Consider the following 21,883-nt stretch of genomic DNA (forward strand, 5'->3'; position numbering starts at 1 on the left):
TCGCACGCGATCGAACAGAGCTAACGGCCCCCTCCTCCGAGAGCCGTCCCCAACTGTCTCACCTCCGGAGTCTCCCAGATCTAGCACCACCGCCCCCTCCTCTCCATCTCTCTAGCGTTCTTCGGTGACGAAAGGAGAGAAGCGGCCACCCTGTTAGCCCCTAGATATAAATATAGCTAGTAGATCAAAGTTCTCCCGGATAGGAAAGTCCTCCCTTGCTCCGGCTGGCGGCGGCGCTGTCATCATCCTCGTCTTCGCCGTGACTGGCGCCGGCGACTTAGGAGCAAAGATGAGTCGAAATAAAATAAATCATCTCATCTCCTCCCTCTTCATCCGAGCAGATCTCTCCATCCTCACTTTCGTTCATCTCCATCCCGATCTGCTCGCTTCGTCGCCAGTGATGGCCGTGCCCTGCATGCTTGTGGCAGTTGTGCCTGTCGTAGCCGCCCGAGGTCTCTGGCGGGACCGAGGCGGTGCTTCCCCTACCCCTGGTGCCGATCGCACCGTTGGTGGCGGAGGGCGCTCGTCGCCTTTGCTGCTTCCCCACTGTGGCGGCGGCGTGTTTCGTGTCCTGGCCGGCGTCCGCCGTCTCCCACGGCGTTGTGGCCGCTGATGCAGCACCATCTTCAGGCCCATGCTCGCTGGGCGGGTACGGCTACGGATTGCCGTGGCCACCCTCGTGCTCCTTCGAGCACAGGTGCCGCTGCTGCGACCTCCGCTGCGGCTATCGTCGGTCTCGACCTCGATCCTCCACCGGCCAACAACGCTGCCTTCTCCTCCGCCATCCGTCCTCAAGCAGCAACTACTTCACACCATGCAGGTCATCCCACTAATCATCAGGAGCCGTGCTACCACCCCCAAGTTTGTTGATGGTCATCTCGGAGTTTCATCGACCCAATCTTATACACTCCAGCGCCACTATTCAACCTCAACCACTTCGCTGGAGAAGTTTGTTTTCTGTAGTCTCGATGACCCCACTTCAACCTCAGCTCTTTGAAGCAGGAGGCCCTTTCTGCCCCGGTGTCTTCGACATCAGTCAACGACAGCGTGCTCACCGGTGTTTGCGTTATGTTCCTGAATATCCTATGTTGGGTCTTGACTTGTAATGCAGGGAAGAAGAAAGGAAGAAGTCTACATAACCCCCAAACTATTAGAGTTGGAATACTTCACCCCCAAAACTATAAAACCAGATATTTAATCCCCTTAACTTTGCAAAACCATTTACTTAGCCCCCTTCCTGGTTTTGCCGAGTGGTTTTGTACACGTAACTGCTGAGCTGGACGCAGACGATGAGATGGACCATCTGATATGTGGGCCCCGCTTATAAGTGGGCATCTCTTCTCCCATCTCTTCTTCTCCCCAACCTTCGACGCCATCCTCTCCCTCATCCGCCGTCGCATCGCCCTCGCCGACCTCCTCCACGCTGTATAGGCCCTCCTCCTCCTCGTTCGTGCGCAAGGCCCTGGCGACGCTCAGGCCCCCCTCCTCATCCTCGTCCGCACGCAAGGCCCTAGCGCCGGCCCAGTTGCAGCTCCCTGGCTCCGCCGCCTCGCGGGCGGGGTAGCCGGAGACGCCATGGCGGAGGTTGTCTGGCTCGCCGGCGCCATCAGCATCAGGGTCCAAGGCGTGTCTCTTCTCGCGCTACTTCCTGCGCTCGTTCGCGCAGGTCCAGCAAGTGCGCGGCGTTCGAGCACGGCGAGTTCGTCCGCCTTGTCGAGGAGTTGCAGGAGCGGGACTCACGGCTCCACACCGAGCTGCTGGAGCACAAGATCATCAAGGAGTTGTGCCATTCCTGGAGACCGAGCTCATCGCCGCCAAGAGCAACGAGCTCTAGCGGTGCTGGGTTGCGCTGTCCTGGCTCGAGGCTGAAAATGCACACCTATGTGCCAAGCTCGACGCCGCCGTAGTGGCTGTGACGAGCAGTCGGTTCTGGAGATGGAGAAGGAGTTGGCGGAGGTGAGGAAGTGGCAGTGGCTGCAGTCGCCCAAGCGCGAGGAGGGTGGGAGAGACCGAGAGAGGTAGGAAAAAGAAGAGAGGGGACAAAAGATGCCCACTTACAGGTGGGGCCCACATATCAGATGGTCCATCTCATCGTCTGCGTCCAGCTTAGCATGCCACGTGTATAAAACCACTCGGCAAAACCAGGAAGGGGGCTAAATGAATGGTTTTGCAAAGTTAAGGGGGTTAAATATCACTTCCCGTCAAGTTTGTGCGAAGCATATTCTACTCATTGAATTTGCCCTCAGGCTGCTGGCTAGTGGAGCTTGCTTTCAGCTAGGAGATCTGAATTCGAGCGCCCTTGCTTCCTTCTTAATTCAAAACGAGGAGGATGTTTGCCTCTTCTCGTCAAGTTTTCTTTAATTGAATTTGCCTTTTGGACACCATGATTTTTTGTTTTGTCTCCACCACACTGCAGCAAAGAAAATATTCCTTCCATTATTTTCTCTCTACCAGACAAGGGGCCCACCTGTCATCCCCTTCACCTCCATTTCTTTCTCCCTCCCTCATCTCCTTCCCCTCCGACGGTAAGCCATCTCGTTGACTTGTCCCTCCGGCCACTCCTTTCTAAGCCATGTCATCCACCACGGGATCTCCTTTCCAAGCTTGGCACGGTAAGGCTCTTGGCCGCATGGAAGCAGGGTAGAGAGGAGCGGCGGCTTGCATGCTCTGATTCTGGGGAAGATGCACAACCAGGGAGGTGGATTTGGTGCTTGAGGAGGTGGAATTGCAAGCCATGTAGCTTGGGTCGGGAAGCTCGTGCCAATTGGATTTGGAGAGGGGGGAAACGAGCGAGCAGAGGATTCTGTGGTGGCGTGCTGCCGGTGCCTGCTCTGCTCTGCTTCCTGCTTGCTTGCCGAGCGCGCGCTGCAGAGAGGAAGTGACTCACGGACCGTGCCTCTCTCTCTTGATCTATATACATGGAAGAAAAGCATGGGCTTGGATTAGATCCGTAAGGGTGTGTCGTTCTTGTAACTTCTTTCCTTTCTTTTATCATTATTATTAATATATAATCGGACTTGATGTCCGATGGGAGATTAGTGCCCGGACATTCCATGAGAAACTCTCACATCGGACGGCGAGCCTAGCAAAAGCATCAGTTTGCAACATGCATCGATAATCTACGCAACATCATATATAAATCTGTACAACATCAAAATTATTCTAAACTAGCTCATAGCATCAAACCGATTTTAGAGAAAAAAATCCCATCAAAACAAGAGGATATATTTCATGCAACATCGGTCAAAATAATCCGGTCTTATTTAAAAGATTAAAACAAGAGACAAAATATCTCAGTGCAACATTCACAAATCCAGGATGCAACATCTGCAAACAACAAATGCAACATCACCGGGGAGGAAAAAATAACTCTGAATCGAATCACCCATCCAGCATCGCATATCGTTCCCTTGCAACATCTCCAACAATCTTTTATAACATTCAAAATGACCCAACTCAAACATCTCAATGTCTTGCAAATGAAATATAAAGAAACAACAAACGCAACATTGTAAATCAATTGATGAAACATCCAAATAATCTATCATCCACAAATCACCTGTTGCAAACAAAGGCACCAGAAACACCTCATCCTCCCTACCAGGTGTCACCAGTTTCGAAGGACCGCAGCAAGGTGAGCACAACACATGATCTTCGCTGCCATTCCTCCCTGCCCAACCATGTCGTTGCCGCGCGAACTATATAGCACATCGTCTCCCGCGGCGCCGCTGCCTCACTTGCAACAGTAGGGGTGGAGGCCTGTGGGCGTCTAGCTCGATGGCCAGCGGCATGGAGGTACCCAAGCTGACCGCCATTGGTGAACGGGCACACGCAATGTTGTGCGTGAGGATGGGGCTGGCGATCTGTTGTCCATGCCCTTCAACAGCAACTAGCCAGACAACGAGATGCGGGTCAGCATCACCAGCGGGGGGGGGGGGGGGAGAGAGGAGGGCACGGGACCAAGCAGCAAAAGCAGAGGGGTGGAGAGGAGCCGTGCGGCAGCGAGACGCCATGGCCTTAGGCTCTGCTGTGTTGAGAGAGGAGCGAGCACTACTAGGACATAGGCTATCACCACCGGTTGTAAAATACCATCACCACCGGTTTTGATTCCCGTTGGATCAAGATCGACAGTGATAGGGCGGGCCATCACCGCCGGCTGTAGAAGCCCTTATCACAAAACAAAAAATAAAAATAAAAAACCTGCTCGGCCGGCTTCACACAGCTCGCTGCACGCCACTCACCTACGCCCGTGCCAGCCTACTCCGTGATGCCCTGCCGCGCCGCTCTGCTCGCGCCCCTCCAAGCCGGCCCCCTCGACATGGCTCCTCCGCACTGGCCCCGCACCGCTCGCCGTGCCCCTCCACGCCGCTCCTCCGCGCAAGCCCCCTCCACGCCGCTCCTCCGAGCAGGACCCCTCCACGCCACTCCTCCGCACCGGCTTGTGCCGCTCGCCACACTGCCGTGCCACGCCGCCATCGGAGGGAGGTGTTGCAGGGGAGGGGAGGGGAGATTGCGGCCGGGGAGGGGGAGGGGAGGGGAGATGGCGGCGGGGGAGGGAATGCAGGGAAGGGGAGGAGAGATGGTCAGATGGTGGCAGGGGGGGAAGCAGGGGAGGGCGATGGCGGGGAGATGGGGGAGGAGTGGTGGGGGGAGAGAGAAGGAGGTGGGAGAGCCGGAGAGAATTAGTGGGAGAGAGAGGGAGGAGGGAGAGGGTTGAGTAATTAATATGGTGCTGTTGGTATCACCGCCGGATCATTTTACAACCCAGCGATCACCGTCGGTTCGTAATACGATCCGACGGCGATACCAACTGTCTGTAGTAGTAGAGTGGTGTGGAAGAAGCCAGTAGTCTACGTTGGAGAAATATCTGATGAGCGGATGTGGATGGTGTGCGTCCACGCAGCGTCCAATTTGATTAACTGCGCTGTGCGCTCAAAACCAAGCATTACTGATTATATAATCAGTAGGGGCGAGCCCTTCCTATTCTCATAAAAAACGATCTGGTAACAAAAATAAGAAATAAGTCAGGTGAGGCCAATCCAGGTAACTATATATAATAGACTTGCGTTTGGTTGCCTAGGTTTGGTTGCCTAGCTTGGTGATTTTGGTCTGAGTTGACGTGTGTTTGATAGCCTGCATATCTGAGTGGCTCGGCCTAAGTGAAAGGAAGGCCCGTGTTTGGATGGGTGCATATGCCCATATGGGGCGTTCTCATATCCGGATTGGCTCCATCGATGATGTTACCACAACCATTATGTACCCTCGAATAAAATCACGTATCCAATCCTATCGGTGACCATACTCTCATTTCACCTCCCATACAGCCCATGATAGGATCGAGTTCCATATTACTAAATCCTCATTCTCCTCCCATCTACCATCCTTCTCTAAGATCACTAGTTTTTCTATGCCACCACTAACCTTCTATTTTTGCCACTCCACCCCGGCTCTCCCTACTACTACTATGTGACTGCCGCCATGATGCCATCCTCTAATGTTAAAAAGTAGATAAGTGGGCATGCAAAGTCGGGAACACTGGTCCGTACGGAGTACATGTCTACCACAAAGTTAGGTTATAGTCACCTTAAAGGAATCGCTTCCCGCTCAGCGTCACCCACGGTAGAGTGAAAAACAAAGCAACAAATTTCGACATCTAAATCTATGAATACAAATTTTCTTTGTATTTTCTTTTTTAAAAATATTTATTTTCTTTGTATTTTCTGCTAAGTTTTACGAACTCAACCGTGTCAAGGGGAAATATAAATTGTAAATAACATGGAAAATAAATCGAATGGGAATAGCAGAGAAAACCGAGCCGAGAAAGGAAAAGGAACGGCAATGATAAGTGGGCCGAGAGTGGGCATCACGGGCTGAAGTTTCGGCCCGATCGGCGCAACAAACATTCTTCCCCACCAAGAAAATGCGAGCGAGGCAGAGGCCTGCAACAGCTACGATACAGCTGGCTCCTCTCTTCCGCCGGCTCCGGCGCCGGCGCCCAGAATAAAAGGGGATTCGAATCCCCCACCCCACCCAGTTCGCCACCGCCTTCTCCTCTTCCTCCGCCAGCCCGCTGGGCAGCAGCAACCAGCACGTCCTCCGGGCTCCCACCCCACCGCGCGACGCCATGGCCGAGACGCCGCCGCCACCGCCGCAGCGCAAGTCCCTGCAGGACCTCGACATGGACACCCAGCGCCTGATCCTGAGCCGCATCCCCTGCCGCGTCGACCGCGGCCGCATATCCCTCGTGTGCCGCGCGTGGCGCGACATGGTCCGCAGCCAGCAGCACATGCTGGTGGGGCGCCTGCTCCCGCAGCCGCGATCGCTCCAGTGGCTCCTCCTCCGCGCGCCCTTCCCCGCCGGCTCCAACCGCGTCGTCTGCGTCCTCAGCGGCTGCCGCGTCCACCACTACATCAATGTCGTCCCGCCCGACGCGCGCTGCTTCGGGGCCCACGGCGGCGCCTGGCTCTTCGTCGACACCCGCGAGCCCGTCCACAGTGCCGCGGCCGTCAACGCCCGCACCGGCGCCTTCCGCAACCTCCCGCGAGAGCTCCTGCGCCGGGCCGACCCGTACGTCTACAGGATGGTCATCCACGCCGCCGCGCTCTCGTCCTCGCCGGACGACGCGAACTGCGTCGGCGCCGCCATCGTCACGGCCTGGCAGAACGCGGCCCCGGGAGCCGGCCCGCCGCCACGCCGCCGCTGCGTCGCGCTCTGGCGCAGGGACTGGCCGCGGGCCTGGGATTTCGTGCCGCCCGGCCAAGACGACGTTTCCTTGAATGTTGAGGACGTCCTCTACCTCAACCACAATGGAGCATTCGCCTTCGTCACCCAGGGAGAACACATCCGCATTTGCGTGCCATTGCGGCTTTCAGAGAACATGCTGTCAACAAAATGGGGGACGCTCCGCTTCCGTCCCGGTGGGCCCCTCTACGACCACTTCGTCCGCTCTCGCTACCTCGTCGTCTCCGGCGGGGAGCTGCTCATGGTCGTCAGGTTCACGCCTCATCCTAATATGCCGACGTCCAAGTTCAAGGTGTTCCGGACGGCTAAACGGAACGTGAATGACGACAACGCCGACTTCCCCATCGCTCTGTACCCCTGGGCATGGAGCGAGCTGGACACGCTGGGTGGCTGGATGCTGTTCGTCGGGCATGGCTGCTCCAGATCCTACAAGGTGGATAAGTACCCGGGCTTCAAGGAAGGCATCTACTTCCTGGATGATGGCAAGTTCTACGACGATGCAGTGATCTTCGACAACGGCAATGGGAATCACTACCCCTGCAGCGACGACGGGAAGTGGTCGGAAGGCCAAATCCAGCGCTGCTTCCCGAGGTCAGACCCATCGGTCCACTCTGCTCCAGTTTGGCTTCTCCCTGGAGGCGGCGACATGTTTTCAGGTACCCTATGATCCTTGAGTTGATTTGTCTGAGACCATGTCAGTTGAGGTCCTGACGAACTTCTGGTTGCAATGTTTTCATGAGTCGATTAGTCTGAGATCGTGTTATTTGACGTGCTGCTGGTTGCAATATGCAGAGTGAGGAGGTTGTTTCTGATTGCAATATTCAGACTTAGGTAGTTGCTGAATGCAATGTTCAGAGTCAGATAGTGTCCAAATAACAATGTACTGCTTCAATTGTTAAAGCTGCATACTACTTTCCAATGCCTTGTGGGTATTCTATCAGTTTTTGTTAACTGAATGCAGAGCATAAATGGAATTGGATTTGCATGTTTGTGCAGTTCAGTTTGAAAATATGTTTGAAAGTACACGGGTTTTTCCTTATCTCCATACAGCTTGGAATTGAAATTGCAAGGATGCTAAACTGATGTTAATTGATTAACTGAGGCACATGCTTGTTGCACTATTCATAGTGAGATAGTTTCTTATTGCATTATTCAGATTTAGGTAGTTTCTGACTGCAATATTCAGAGTCAGATATTTGTCGAAATCACAGTGTACTGCTTCAGTTGCTGAACCTCCATACTACTTTCCATTTCCAGTGCCTTCTTGTTTCCGATCTGCTATGCAGAACAGAAATAAGATCTGATTTGCATGCTTGTGCAATTCAGTTTGAAGATGTGTTTCCTTAGTGCTTTGTTTTTTTTCTTTATCTGAGCGCATCTTGGAATTGGAGTTGTGTGGAAGCTGAACTAGTGTACTAAACTCATTTCCAGTCATACTATGCTAAGTGTTCATTAGCTAGCATAATTATACGGCATAGTCTGTACTCTGTACACTGAAGCTAGGGAAGCTCCTCCTCCTAATGGCAGTAATACTTTTGCATGATCTGTGAGCACTTAATTTCTTTATACCTGTCGTCACTACCACTGGTGTTTTTATGCGTTGTCTGTTGGATTTCATGCACTTGTATGCAGAAGATGTGCGTGGAATGGACAATGTGATTCTTTCATATTCTGAAGCTCTTGCAGTATCCAGACTCGTTTCACATGATTTCTCTATGTTGATCTAAAGTTTGTGTTAGCCTTAAACAGTTAAACTTATAAGCCTGAATATGGGTTCCACATTTACTAATTGATGACTCACTTACTGCTCTTAAATTATCATTTCAAATTCTCTGCCTTTCTTTTTTCAGTTAGGCAATTCTCTGCCTTTCACTAGACTTGCAATGTAAACCTAAACTTTTTCTAGTTCATTATAACTGGTCAGAATCAGATAGTTGTCGAAATCATAACGTACTGCTTCAATTCTTTACCGGCATACCACTTTCCATTTCCAGTGCCTTGTTGTTTCCAGTCGCTTTTAAACTGAATGGAGACAGAAAGTGAATCGGATTTGCATGTTCGTGCCATTCAGTTCAGAAATGTGTCTGTGGGTGCTCTGTTTTTTCCTTGTATCAATAAAATCGAGCATTGTACTGGTTTTGCACGGAACCTGAACTAATGTAATTCAGTTTCAATCCCTTAGTCATTTACAATATTGCCGATATGAAAGTAGCCATCTAGTGATGCAATGCTCTGCAGTGGTTGGTCTGAAGTCTGAAGTCTAAAGCTATGAAAGCCCCATTCTGATGACAGCAATCCCTTTTCAGTAGGATCTGTATGCACTTTATTTTTATACATATTCTTGCTAATTTTCTCCTCTTATTCTTATCTGTTAGATATCATTAACTCAAATGCAGAAGATTTTCTTGTGATCTGGAATGTGAATTCTGTCGCCATCTGAAGCACTAGCAGTAGCTAAAGCCAAAGCCGAACTCAATTGTGTTGTGGAGTTCTCTGTGTCTGATCTGAAGTAGGAGAGAACCTAGGTGTTATAACTCATAAGCCTGAATGCAGATGTCACAGAACTTACAAGTCTTCCAATGTGTGGATAATTCTACATTTCAATTATCTGCATTTTACTGAACAATTTGCAGTGCACATGTATTTGCATTGTTTTTTAATAACTGAATGCAGGGCAAAAGTGGGATTAGATTTGCATGTTTCCAAGAAGCATCTGAATACATCTTGGACTAGTTAGGCACCTCATTTAGACTTGTGATGGTACCATGATTGCCGATTATTCTATCACAATGCTAAAGTGTGGTCTGAACACTGAAGGTCTGAAGCTAGGAAAGTCTCCTTTCAGCTGCAGTAACCCCTTCACAACAGCATCTGTGTGCACTTAATTGTCATGCTTCTTCTTACTAATCTTCAGTGTTTGTTTGCTTCTGCACCAGATTTCATAACTTGAATGCCGAATCTTTTCGTGGAATGTGGAATGTGATTACGTTGTCTCCTGAACAATTTGCTGTAGCCAAAGTCATTCTGTTATGGAGATCGCCGTGTCCGATCTAAAGTAGGTGACGAGAGAGCCTAGAGATTCTAAACCTGAATGCTGATTCCACAATGATTTACTACTGACTCACCTACCATTCCTTCCAACGTGTTGTTAAATTTGCAACTCAAACCCTGCACTTTACTGAACTTGCAATGCATACCTCAACTGTACCTAAGGTAGTGTTGGGTTGCAATGCACTGTATCCGGCTATGTGAGGTAACAGTATCTGATACTGTATCTAAGAAGAAGGCTCCATTTGACATAGCTTATTTTAGCTTCAGCTTCACCTATTCACATAAATTGAGATACTGTAGCGTGAAGCTATTTTATAAGTCCGTGCTAAAATAAGCTAGAAACTAGGTGAAGCTAATTTTTCTAGCTTCACCGGTTTCAGCTTCACTAGTGAAACTGTTTTGGACGAAGCCATATCAAATGGAGCCGAAGAAGATTCTGCAGTTGAGACTTGAGAGAGTCTGATCTCACCACTTCTGCTGCCTCCTCATCCGAAGACACTCGCCCTGCCCGACTGCCGTCAGTTGCACGCAGCCTCGGCAGCTGCGGGCTCACCTGAGAATGCTGCGCCACGCGCTTGCTTATTCTTTCTCATGTCATCTCCACGCTGATGGGAGACACCACCCCCATGCGTAAAACATGACAAGTTACCAATCAAGAGATCAAGCTACTGCTCTGGCCGGCCAAGGGTCAGTACGTAATCGCTGTCGGATTTCACAATTTGGTGGTGCAACAGCGTGGACCCTACCGGTGGTTCCTCTTTGGCTCTTTGCCATGCAACCAAATCGGCCGTGGCACATGGCGCAACGAGGCTGGTCAGTGGGGAGGCAGGACCAGCTGTGCAGTTCGGTTTTCCGGTTTTTCCTATTTCGGTTTGTCCTGTTTCGGTCGGTTACACGTGGGAGAAGAGCCGCGGGAGAAGAAATTTGTTTTTTCCTAATAATATTTTCTCAAAACAAATTCTATTTTTGGGTACATATTTCTTATTGGGAACCATTTTCTCTTAGAACATTTTCATTTGTTCAACAACCATTTTTTCTTGAATGTTTTATTTTGTACTTAGAACAATTTCTATTTTTAATGGAATATTTTTATTTGGGGAAAAAATCCAGTTTACAACCTTCAACTGTGACAAAAGTCTGATTTTCAACCTTTAACTATAAAATCAAATATCGGTGGGCCATCGAAAAGTTGAAACCAAGCAAATTTAAATTTTTTAAATAATGAAAAAAATACCTTTGAAAACCATACAAGGGGTTAAATTTGCCCAATTTCAGCAGTAAGATGACCAACGTTGTCCGATTTTGTAGTTGAGAGTTGAAAATCGAACTATCGTGCTAGTTCAAGAGTGAAAATTGAACTTTTCCTTTTATTTATACTCGAAATAATTATGTCGGTGTTTTACCGCCGAGCCCACTGAGGGATACCCCGAGGTGGTAGATTTTAGGTGGGGGTGTCGCCGAGATCTGGAACTTGAAGGTGAAAGGAACATAAAGATTTAGACAGGTTCGGATCGCAAGGAGCGTAATACCCTACATCCTGTGTGGTGATTTGTATTGCCTTAGATGTGGATTGTTTTGGAGTGGGTCCCTGCCCGTCCTTATATAATTTGGAGGACAGGGTTACTAAGATTCTAGCCAGATACGAATCCAAGAGTCCTACCCAAGTACTACTTGGGTAGTTTCCTTCTGTTCCGACTAGTTTACTCATGGCCGAGTAGCTTACAACAGTTATAAGGTACGGGACATGCTCCATCACTTATTCTAGAATATTCATGTCATATGCGCAGTCCCATAGCCCGGATCTTACAACCCCTCGAACTTTTCGTGGCTGAGTACTGCAGTCTTCCGAGTACTTTTGAAGGCGTCTTCAAGTTCTCCCAAACTTCATCTTGAAGATATTTTTCGAGTACTTCCTTGGCTGCCTCGAGGCTATGAGGTGCTCGTGCCCCGAGTAGTCTTCTTTTATATAGGTGCGATGAAACTCGCACTCCATATGGAGTATCCCCCGAGACTTAAGTTGAATAAAAAAATCAAGCTGAGGGTCAAATTAATCTTGAATCTTCCAGTCTTTATCTTCCAAATGAATTCAAAAAATAAGTTATTGATGACACGTGTCGTGCAGCCCCCGAGTCGTTGAATCCAAATCCTAAGGTTTTGGAAAAAGGATCCAAAAAGTCGTGGCATGCATTGTTAAATATACCATCCAATCAAAGTAATGATGAAAATTTCAATATGTATTTTTTTATATATGTTATGATGTCTGCTATCGTCCTGTAAAATTTTAATTTAGGACTTCACTTGTGTGTGGAGAGAGAAAAAGATAAATCATATTAAGGTGTCATTTGGGCCTATTGACATAGTTGTGGGAGTAAATTGTTCCCACAAATAGTTTATGAGGTTATCGGATTTTGGACACAAAGGAGGGGAGTAATTTGGATTTTTTTCTAAATTAAAACATGAACTAAAGATTAAGATTTTTACCTTGTTTATGTATAAAGAGATTATTGTCACCAAAGATAACTTAGAGGAAATTAGCATTGAGATAAAAAAAGTGTTGCTTTTGTAATTCTGATAAAAATATACAACATTTGTTCTTAGAGGGAATCTTGCTAAGTTTATTTGGCAAATATTCCATTTTTTTTTTAGTTACACCCTCCGTCCAATGAGTGTCCAAGACATGGTTAAATGGACACGTGAATAATTTTAAGAGACAAATTTTGGTTGCAGCCATTACAATGTGTCCAAAATATGGTTGTACCATAGTATATAGAGGCTAGGATCTCTTTTATTTACTTAATGAAATAGACTACCCCTTTATCCAAATAAAAAAAACTAAAGCTACGACACAAATTGACACGACCAGTTTATGCATTCATGGTCATGGTGCTTCTAGTATGGAATGGTCGGATGGTCGTCTGCTTCAACCCCTAAGTCATCAATGTTGAAGTATTCTTTCAACCTGGAGTATGGGACGGTTAGGGAGTGCACCTGCTGTACCCCTGATGTCATCGTCGAAAGCCTGCACCTGATTAGCAGTAGCAGCCTCACAGTTAATACTGAGAGCGACATATTTGAGGCATGCCAGATTCCTCAGCCCAAGGACCAGGCCACCATGCCCATACTTGCACCGGCACCGTGCCAGGAGTTGCAGCTTGAGCCTTTGGAGCTTTGGCATGGCTCCCGGCTCAAATTCCAACGCTGCCTCACACCAACAGCGGAATGTAAATTTGACCAAACTCTGGAACCCTTCGCTCTTGATTGCATGCCTTGGGTGGAAGATGCCTGAATCTCCTTCTTGGTCATCTGATAAGCGAACAGTAAGAGAGACTAGGATGGGTAAATTTGCTAGGATCTTTATTCCTTCCTTGCTTACTTCACCACCAACTCCAATATAGAGGCGGGTCAGGTTGACCAGAGAGCTGATTTCATGCGGCACGACTTGTAACCTACTACTTTCACTAAGGATAAGCCTCCGAAGTGGTGGTGGATTGCAGAAACAAGAAGCCATGAATGGAAGTGTGGCATCAGGAATATCCCCCACACGCAGTTCTCGAACACTCATAAACAGCTTGGAGAGCGACGAGATACATGCTTCCCTGTGGCCTTCCGCATCAGGTGCATCAGTAGAATGGCGCCAACTAACTCCAAGAATCCTCAGATTGGTAAGATCGCCGAGGCCCTGGACGAACTTTACAGATTGAAAACCCAAACCGATCATTTATAGCTCCTCCAATGCCTGCAGATTTCTGATCCCATCAGGTAGTTGCACCCCCGGATTGACACAAAGACGCACTAATCTCTGCAATTGGATAATACTTGCCGGTAGTTTCTGAAGTGTGGTGCGTGAGACATCTAGTGTTTCTAGATGTTGCAGCTTGTCTATATCTTCAGGGAGCGTGAAGCCACTGGAAAAATTCTCTATCCTCAAATACTTCAATTGACTGAAACTTTTGACATGTCCAAGAAGATAACATTCTTCAAGATAACCTTTTATATTCAGCACTCGCAAGACTTGGTTACTTAGAAACTCGGAGGCATGCTGGTTAAGCACTGAATTAGAGCCGAAAGTATTAATGGATCGAATATGTGCTGCTTGTTTCATTGTCTTGACCATCTCTTCATCCGGGCCAGAAATGTCTTCCTGGATGGATAAACGGCGAATCTTGTTGGAAGAATAATTTTCAGAAAACCCATTGCGATTCCATATAGTAACAAAATTGTCCTCGACAGCCTTTGATACAATAAACTCAAGTATGACATCATGAACTCTGCAAGTCTTCACTGTTGCGCCATCTTCCTCAACCTTGACTGGCTGGACCAAACTTCTATTGATCAGATCATTCAAGAAACTTCTCCCTAGCCGCAGAAAACCCGCGCCGCCAAATAGGCACGTCACCCACGCCGAGGATAGGAGTTTCTGATACCAACTGTCACGACTCTTGGCCGTCGACGATCGCCGCCGAGACGTGAGAGGTGAAAGGGAGAATCGAGAGGGATAGCTTGAAGAGGAAGAGTAACTCCTCACTCTGTTTGCTTTCTGAATTAAGATTGTTACCGAGTCTGTTACAGCAAGGGAACTTAAACACAGGCGTAGCGTCTGCCCTGTGGGACCCATGGCCCAACTATTACATAAAATGCATATACGTGTGATAACTGTATAAACGACACCACAAAACACCTTCTATTGAATACGTCTTCTTCACGAAGCATCACTGGATGCTGACACAGGCATACATGAAACCAATCATGCCTTAGTTCTATACATATGACTTCTAACTTCTCTACAAATTATTAGAAAAAAATCCAAATTGCTCACCTCAAATATGACCAAAGTTCGTAGAACCCCTAAACTATTTCTTGGTTCAGTTCTTCAGAAACTATATTATTTGGTTCAATTTACCTCTTGGTATAATTGTTTTTCACACAAAAGTAAGGGACATCATAAAAATGTATTATAAATATTTAGTCTTTTTTTGTATTGTACTGTAATTGGAGGATTAATTTATTATTAAATATCCTATCATATCAAGAGAATAATGAAAATTCCAAGATGTATTTTTAATGTACGTTATGATGTCTGATATCATCACGTAAAATTTTAATTTTGGACTCGACTTGTGCGTGGAGAAAAAATACAAAGGGGTAAACTGAATCTACTAACATAGTTGTGAGTGTAAATTGATCCAAAATAATAGTTTATGGGGTTATCCAGATTTTAGCCATACATGATGGGAGATCCAAAAAAAATAGTTCATGAGGTTATCCAGATTTTAGCCATACATGAGGGGAGTAATTTGGATTTTTTTTCACAAATTAAACTTGCACTAAGGATTAAGATGTTACCTGGTTTATTTATAAATAGATTATTCTCACCAAATATGACCTCGAAGAAATTAGCATTGAGATAATAATTGTAGCCTATGTAATTCCAATGAAAATATACAACATCTATTCTTCGGATGGAATCTTGCTAAGTTTATTTGGCGAACATTCAAGATTCCTTTGAGTTACACCATCCAATGAGTGTTCAAGACATGGTTAAATGGACACAAGAATAATCTTAGGAGAAAAAATTTTGGTTACAGCCATTACGATGTGTAAGGCAATATTTCCAAAACATGGTTGTATCAAAGAATACGGAGGCTAGGGCCTCTTTCATTTACTATATGAAATAGACTACCCCTTTTTCAAAAAATAGAAACTAAAGCTGCGGTACCAATTGCGACAACCAGTTTATGCTCCCTGGGGGGCTGAAACAGACAAACAGATGATTACTGATACTGATATTTATTTTCCACATCATGCATTCATGGTCATGGTTCTTCTAGTATGGTCATGGTCATGATATTTCTTTTCCACATCATTAATTCAAGGTCATGGCTGCACCCGTAAGCCATGGAATATTTTCATTCTTTCGACCTGGACTATGGGACGGTTATGATGGACTCCTGCTGCACCTCTGATGTCATCCTCCAAAGAATCCACTTCGTCAGAAGTAGCAGCTTCGCAGTCAATAAGGAGACCGACATATTTGAGGCCTGCCAGATTCTGCAGCCCAAGGACCAGGCCACCGTCCCCATACTTGAATTGGCACCGTGCCAGGAGTACCAGCTTGAGCCTTTGGAGCTTTGGCATGGCTCCCGGCTCAAATTCCAACGCTGCCTCACACCAACAGCGGACTGTAAATTTGGCCAAACGCTGGAACCCTTGACTCTTGATTGCATGCCTTGGGTGGAAAATGCCTAGGATGGGTAAACTGCTTGACTCTCCTTCTTTGCCAGGCAATAAGAAAACAGTAAGAGAGACTAGGATGGGTAAACTTGCTAGGATGTTTATTCCTTCCTTGCTTACTTCACCCCAAAGGTCGATGCGGAGGCGGGTCAAATTGAGTAGCGAGCTGATTTGATGGGGCACGGCACTTAAATTACCACCAAGGACAAGCCTCTGAAGTGGTGGTGGAGTACCGACGCATAATGACATGAATGAAAGCGTGGCATCAGGCCACCCCTCCACACTAAACTGTCGAAGTCTCGTGAACAGCTTGGTGAGCGAGGAGATACATGCTTTCTCTTTCTCGTGGCCTTCCACGTCACGTACTTCAGTAGCGTCCATCCAGAAAATTTTAAGTACCTTCAAATTGGTCAGATCGCTGAGCCCTTGGATAAACTTTACAGATTGAAAACTCAAAGTGATCGTTGACAGCTCTTCCAGGGCCTGCAGATTTCCAATGCCATCGGGTAGTTGCACCAAAGGACCCACATTAAGACGCACTAATCTCTGCAATTGGATAATACTTGCCGGTAGTTTACTAATGTAGGTGTTACTAATGTCCAGTGTCTCTAGATGTTGCAGCTTTTCTAAATCTTCTGGGAGCGCGCAGCCCCGGCTGAAACTAATATTTATAATACCAAAATACTTCATTTGACTGATTCTTTTGACCTGTCCAAGATAGCATTCTCCATCAATTGCAACCCGAGGACCTCTTATATTCAGCACTCGCAAGACTTGGTTACTTAAAAACTTGGAGGCGTGCTTTACCAGCCCTGAATTATTACAGCCAAAAATATTAATGGATCGAATATGTGCGTGTTTTATTGTCTTGACCATCTCTTCAGCTGGGCCAGAAATGTCTTCTTGTATGGATAAACGGCGGATCTTGTTACAAGTATAATTTTGAGAGAATCCATTACGATTCCATATAGTAACAAAGTTGTCCTCCACAGCCTTTGATACAATAAACTCAAGTATGACATCATGAACTCTGCAAGTTTTCACTGTTGAGCCATCTGCCCCAACCTTGGCAGGCTGGACCAAGCTTCTGTTGATCAGATCATTCAAGTAACTTCTCCCAAGCTGCTCCATACTTTCTCTGTCTTGTCCAGGAATCAGTGCTTCCGCTACCCATAACAATATCAACTCTCTGCAATCAATCAAATAGTCCTCCGGAAACACACTCAGATATAACAAACAGCTCTTTAGATGGCGAGGAAGGTCAAAGTAACTAAGCAGCAATATTCTTTTCATTTTATCAATGTGAGAATCTTTGTCACCTGCAGCAGAAATGGACTTCAATGTATTGACCCAGACTTCCACCGTTTGCCTTTTGTTTGCTAATAAACCAGCTATACTGATTATGGCTAGTGGTAAGCCACCACATTTCTTCAGAATATCACTGGATACTTCCCTTAAATCTTGAGGACAATCTTCACGGGAGCAAAATAGTCTTTTAAAGAATAATCTCTGAGAGTCGTCATCTCCAAGTGGCTGCGCTTCGTACATATGTGCACCAATACCAGCACAACATGATTTGGCTATAGTTTTACTGCGTGTCGTAGTAATTACTATGCTTCCATTGTCATTGCGAGGTAAGGCAGATTCTATATGCTCCCATGCTTCTACACTCCATATATCATCAATCAAGATTAGGTACCTGCATGCATTGGTTGTGGAACTACATTAAATGGTGCAGATATCTGCGAAATGTAAAAGAGATGGATTGCAAGTGGCATAATTTTCTCTCAGAGTGTATTACACGCACAGTCAACAAAAGTTCCCGGTACGTAGGTACGAGGAACATGAATCGACAATTTTAAGTTCCCGGATCTTAGGGGTATACCTCCTAGGGACGTTTGGATCGAGGTTAGGATCATGATCCCTAGTTAATTGGGACAATACCCGAAACATAGCTACGGATTCCTCTCTCCCCTCCCTTCCTCCGGATCCCCCCTCCCCTCCTTTGCCATCGCCGGCTCCCCTCCTCCGCCGCCCCCGCCAGCTCCCCTCCCCGGCCTCCCTTCCCATGCGGAGCGGCGTAGGCAGAGCAGCGCCGCACGGCTGCGGGAGGGCGGCGCGGCGCGGCAGAGCGAGCGGCGCAGCACGGGCGGCCGCGAATGGGAGGGCGGGAGGAACGGGAACGCGGCACCATACGTCTCCTCCCTCCACACGGGCTAGCCGCGCCTTCTTCCCGCCCTTTCCAGTGTCGCTAGCTCGTGCCCCGCCGTTCTTCCCACCCTCGCCGACGTCGTCAGCTCCCGCGTGACGACCTAGTACCACCGGAATAGGTTCCATCCACAATCCTGCGACCGTACCGCTGCGTTCCTGTTCCGCGATCCGGAACGAAAGTTCTGGGAACGAGGAACGTCGCAACGTACCGCGTTCCGTGTGACTGTGATTACACGTGCTAGCGATTTAGGCTGGAATCTACTTCCGTTATCTGATAAAAAGACTACAACCTCCCAAATGATAAGTGTCACATTAGAACAGAGTCCCATTATTTAAATGCGTATGATCTTTTAAAAGAAGGTTTGCAAAATCATTCTCTCTATCCAGAAAGTTTTGCTGAATCTAAATGTATTCAGTGGCATAGAGTAAATTTTCTACTGAAATAAATATCATACACACATAATGTAACCATTAGTAGAAGAAAAATATCTTGTGTACCTCTTGTCAATTAAGTAGTCTCTCATATTGCGTATGAGCTGCTCCATCTCCCACCTTTCGGTCTGGTCGTCAAACTGGTTGTTGCTTATTTCAGACAATATATCCCTGAGGAGTTTCTTAATATCTGGAGTCTGAGATATAGACACGAAGGCCCGGCAATCAAATGCTTCAGTGATTTTGCGGTATACCTCCATGGCCAGAGTGGTCTTCCCCTGCCCAGCGGTTCCATAGATGGAAACCACCTTGTGCTGCATCTCTTCACATGTTAACAATTCGATGATCTCCTTGCGAGGACCATCAATTCCCACGAGATCCCTCGCCTCTGCAAAGAGTGCAGGTGCTCGAAGATCCAAGAGCACTGGCTGAGGTGAGGCGGCGTGGATGTCGTAGCGTTTGGCCCGCTCGCTCTGCTCGATCACGAGGCTCTTGAGTTTTTGGATCTCCTCTGCCAATCCCCGGTCCTGCAACAAGATCTTCACCTTCCGCACAGCCTTGCGCACGAAGTTGGCCTTGGAACCCCCATGGCTGTGATTGAGCCTGAAACGGTCGATGCAATCTTCGATATCGTAGGATAGCTCACGCACCTTGCTTCTCCAATCTTTGGCCAGTGGATCAATCTGGTCGTCGTCCTTCTCCGCGAGATTCTGCAGCACGGCGTCCATGGTGCTCAGCTCCTCCTTCAGGAAGCGGATCCCATCCTCAGCGTCTCGGGCGAGCTGGTACTTCTCGCCGAGCATGGCGGTCAGCTTGCCGATCACGGAGCCCATCACGCCCGTTGCCGCGCTCGCCATCACTTCGGCCATCACGACTCGCAAGCACTCGCTCTAAGCCAAATGCTAGCTCGATTGTAGTGGTGTGAGAGAGGAAGCGCACTTCAATTCTCAGGTTAATTACTCGCCGATGGTGCGTGTGGGGACCTAGAGATTACTAAAACTAAAGGAGAGGATATCAATTTGTGGATACCTGCTGCACACGCCAAACTGCACTTTGGATATACCTGCTCCAACTTCATTAAGTAAATGGCCTGCTTTAGATGGTGGTTCAGCAAGTAGCCATACAAAACGTTAAAGCTTGTTCACATCAACGCGGACATAAATGTTTTTAAAAATCTGTGTTTTGACCGAGGTGATTTGTAATATGTGCCGTCCAACATATTTAACTGCTACACTACTTTAAAGTTTCTAGAGCCGGGTAAAAATGTATTTTTAGAAGCGGATATTGTACCGCCCCTAATTCTCGCAGCTCAAAGTGTGATTTTTAGATGCAGGTAATGCGCCCGCCCCTAAAAATAATTTCTAACGGCGGGTCACGGTGTGATCTACCTCTAAAAATCAATTTGTAGGGACGGTTCACAGCATGATCCGCCTCTACAAATCGATTTCTAAAAAATTAAAAAGAAAATCAAAAACAACAAAATAAAAAAAATTTGCAGCCAACTAGCCACCACCACAAGCCCCAGTACTATCGAGTTACGATTTTTTTTGACAAAATATCAACACTTGCATTTCGAACTGCATAACTCAAGCTTCACGCGTACTTTCCTCTCCACCACACTATACAGTCACTTGTGACTCTAAGGGATATCCTATTCTTTTATATTAACTCTCATTTCTAGGGGCGGGTGACGCCACCACCCGCCCCTAAAAATATTTTTCAATTTTGTTCCAAAAATTCATTTAAATATTTACATATAGCAAAACAAATAAAAAAGATGAAACTTCTACGCTGAACTATAGATAAAAAATATACCAAATATATTTCACGTTTCATGGAGACCTTATTCTCCGCCTCTCCCCTGCAGTCTAAAGGGAATTCTGAAGACGCTGCTGGCGAGCCCCCGGAGCCCATCTCCGCTGCTCCTGTCTCAACGTTGGCACCCCTCCGGCCCCAATTCATCGGAAACCCATCAACGTGGAAATGAGCGAGCAGGAGCCTGAGAGTGATGATGAAATGGAAGGGGGTGGGAAAATTGAAGTTGCTGATTCTGCGGCGCTGACCGTGAAGCCTCACGAGACTGTCATGCTCCGCCCTCGTCAATCTTCCTCCGAGTCTTCAAGTGCTGGCTCGTCATCATCGTTATCAAACGATAGCGATGAGAAAGAGCAACATGCCAGTGCCGACAAGCCCGTCACCGATGCCCCATGTGCTCGCCGGGCTTCGGCTGTCAGCGAAGTCTCCGAAGGAGGCGGCAGCTAGTCTGAAAGCGACGCTTACTTCGTGAGTCAGGAGGACCCTGCGGCCGTGATGCTGAACTGAACGCATCGGGAGCTAAACTGATCGGCGGTCGCATCCTTGGGAGCCTTCAGTTTGAAAGTAGTGATCGCGAGCACCGGTTTCTATCCGAAGCAGGGGGTCGTTTTGCTTTCCGCTGATGGAGAAGGAACTGATGAAAACTGGTGTTTCGAATGCGCTTCGTTGTGCTGGGGACTTGGCCAGGAAGACCTTCATCGCGACGCGTTGCGGCGCTCGCCAAATCAAGGCCCGTGGGTCCCCTTCGTCCCAGATGGGGACCCTTGAGGAGAAAATTGCCAAGCTGGAGGAGGAGAAAACGGCCCTCGCAAAAGAAGTTGAATCTGAAAAACCACAGCATGCCTCGGCAGTCCAGACATCGAAGGTATTGGAAGATCAACTAAAGAAATCCTGAGCAGAGATGGCCGAGGTGAAAACTGAGCTTGCCACAGCCACCAAAAGGCGCCAAAGGATTAAGGACAAGTTCAACATCTTGCGTCAGGCCCTCGGTGCCGTGGAGATGGTTCTTCAGGAGATGCCGAGCTTCATGTCATCTTATGGGCTCACTGCTCCGGAGCTTGCCGTCGACGGCTTGGATGTGAACCAGTTTTTCAATTGGCTTCAGATTTGCCTTGCTATGCTAGACGCCGGAAGCAAGTTGTATGGAAATTTGAGCGCCATCGTCGCCGCACGGACACTGGCAGCTTCGGTGTGCGGTTTGCTGCCCACGGAATCCAACACTGCCCAGACAATATCCAAAACTTAGCTTCGGGCTCTTCAGAATGCTTCTTTAGCTTGGCCTTCGGAAGAAGCTGTTTGTCCCGAAAACCTTCCTCGTCTACCGAAGAATATTGCCAAGAATTTTATCGAGTCTTTTTTCAAGGGCCGAGGAACAGAGCTTGTCCAGCGTGAAGGGCTTCGC

At 47.7% G+C, this 21,883-nt stretch overlaps 2 protein-coding genes across 5 annotated transcripts; one reads left to right on the forward strand and one right to left on the reverse strand.

Annotated features, from left to right (window-relative positions):
* The first annotated feature begins 6,124 nt into the window (after positions 1-6,124).
* On the forward strand, positions 6,125-7,408 carry LOC112884467. The gene has a single exon (XM_025949856.1). It carries the CDS (start codon positions 6,125-6,127, stop codon positions 7,406-7,408), a length of 1,284 nt encoding a protein of 427 aa, XP_025805641.1.
* Positions 7,409-15,246: 7,838 nt separating this feature from the next.
* LOC112879106 (disease resistance protein RPP13-like) lies at positions 15,247-19,653 on the reverse strand. 4 transcript variants are annotated; one of them, XM_025943473.1, is made up of 3 exons: positions 18,733-19,653; positions 17,393-17,722; positions 17,017-17,145 (listed from the first exon to the last, which is right to left on the reverse strand). In XM_025943473.1, exons 1-3 carry the CDS (start codon positions 19,533-19,535, stop codon positions 17,127-17,129), a joined length of 1,152 nt encoding a protein of 383 aa, XP_025799258.1. In that variant the 5' UTR covers positions 19,536-19,653; the 3' UTR covers positions 17,017-17,126. The 4 variants fall into 4 exon arrangements, with proteins under 4 accessions (XP_025799255.1, XP_025799256.1, XP_025799258.1 ...); XM_025943472.1 differs by having other exon boundaries at positions 17,074-17,212; positions 17,343-17,722; XM_025943470.1 differs by having other exon boundaries at positions 15,247-17,722.
* Between the last annotated feature and the right edge of the window lie 2,230 nt (positions 19,654-21,883).

Source organism: Panicum hallii, chromosome 1 (assembly GCF_002211085.1).
Source record: "Panicum hallii strain FIL2 chromosome 1, PHallii_v3.1, whole genome shotgun sequence".
Classification (NCBI taxonomy): Eukaryota; Viridiplantae; Streptophyta; class Magnoliopsida; order Poales; family Poaceae; genus Panicum; species Panicum hallii.

Bases quoted from the DNA above. Each gene is read 5' to 3' on its own strand.
- LOC112884467 (XM_025949856.1), top strand. From the start codon at position 6,125: ATGGCCGAGACGCCGCCGCCACCGCCGCAGCGCAAGTCCCTGCAGGAC.
- LOC112879106 (XM_025943470.1), bottom strand. From the start codon at position 19,535: ATGGCCGAAGTGATGGCGAGCGCGGCAACGGGCGTGATGGGCTCCGTG. The intron at 17,723-18,732 runs GTACACAAGATA...CAATGCATGCAG, and splicing joins GACTACTTAATTGACAAGAG to GTACCTAATCTTGATTGATG.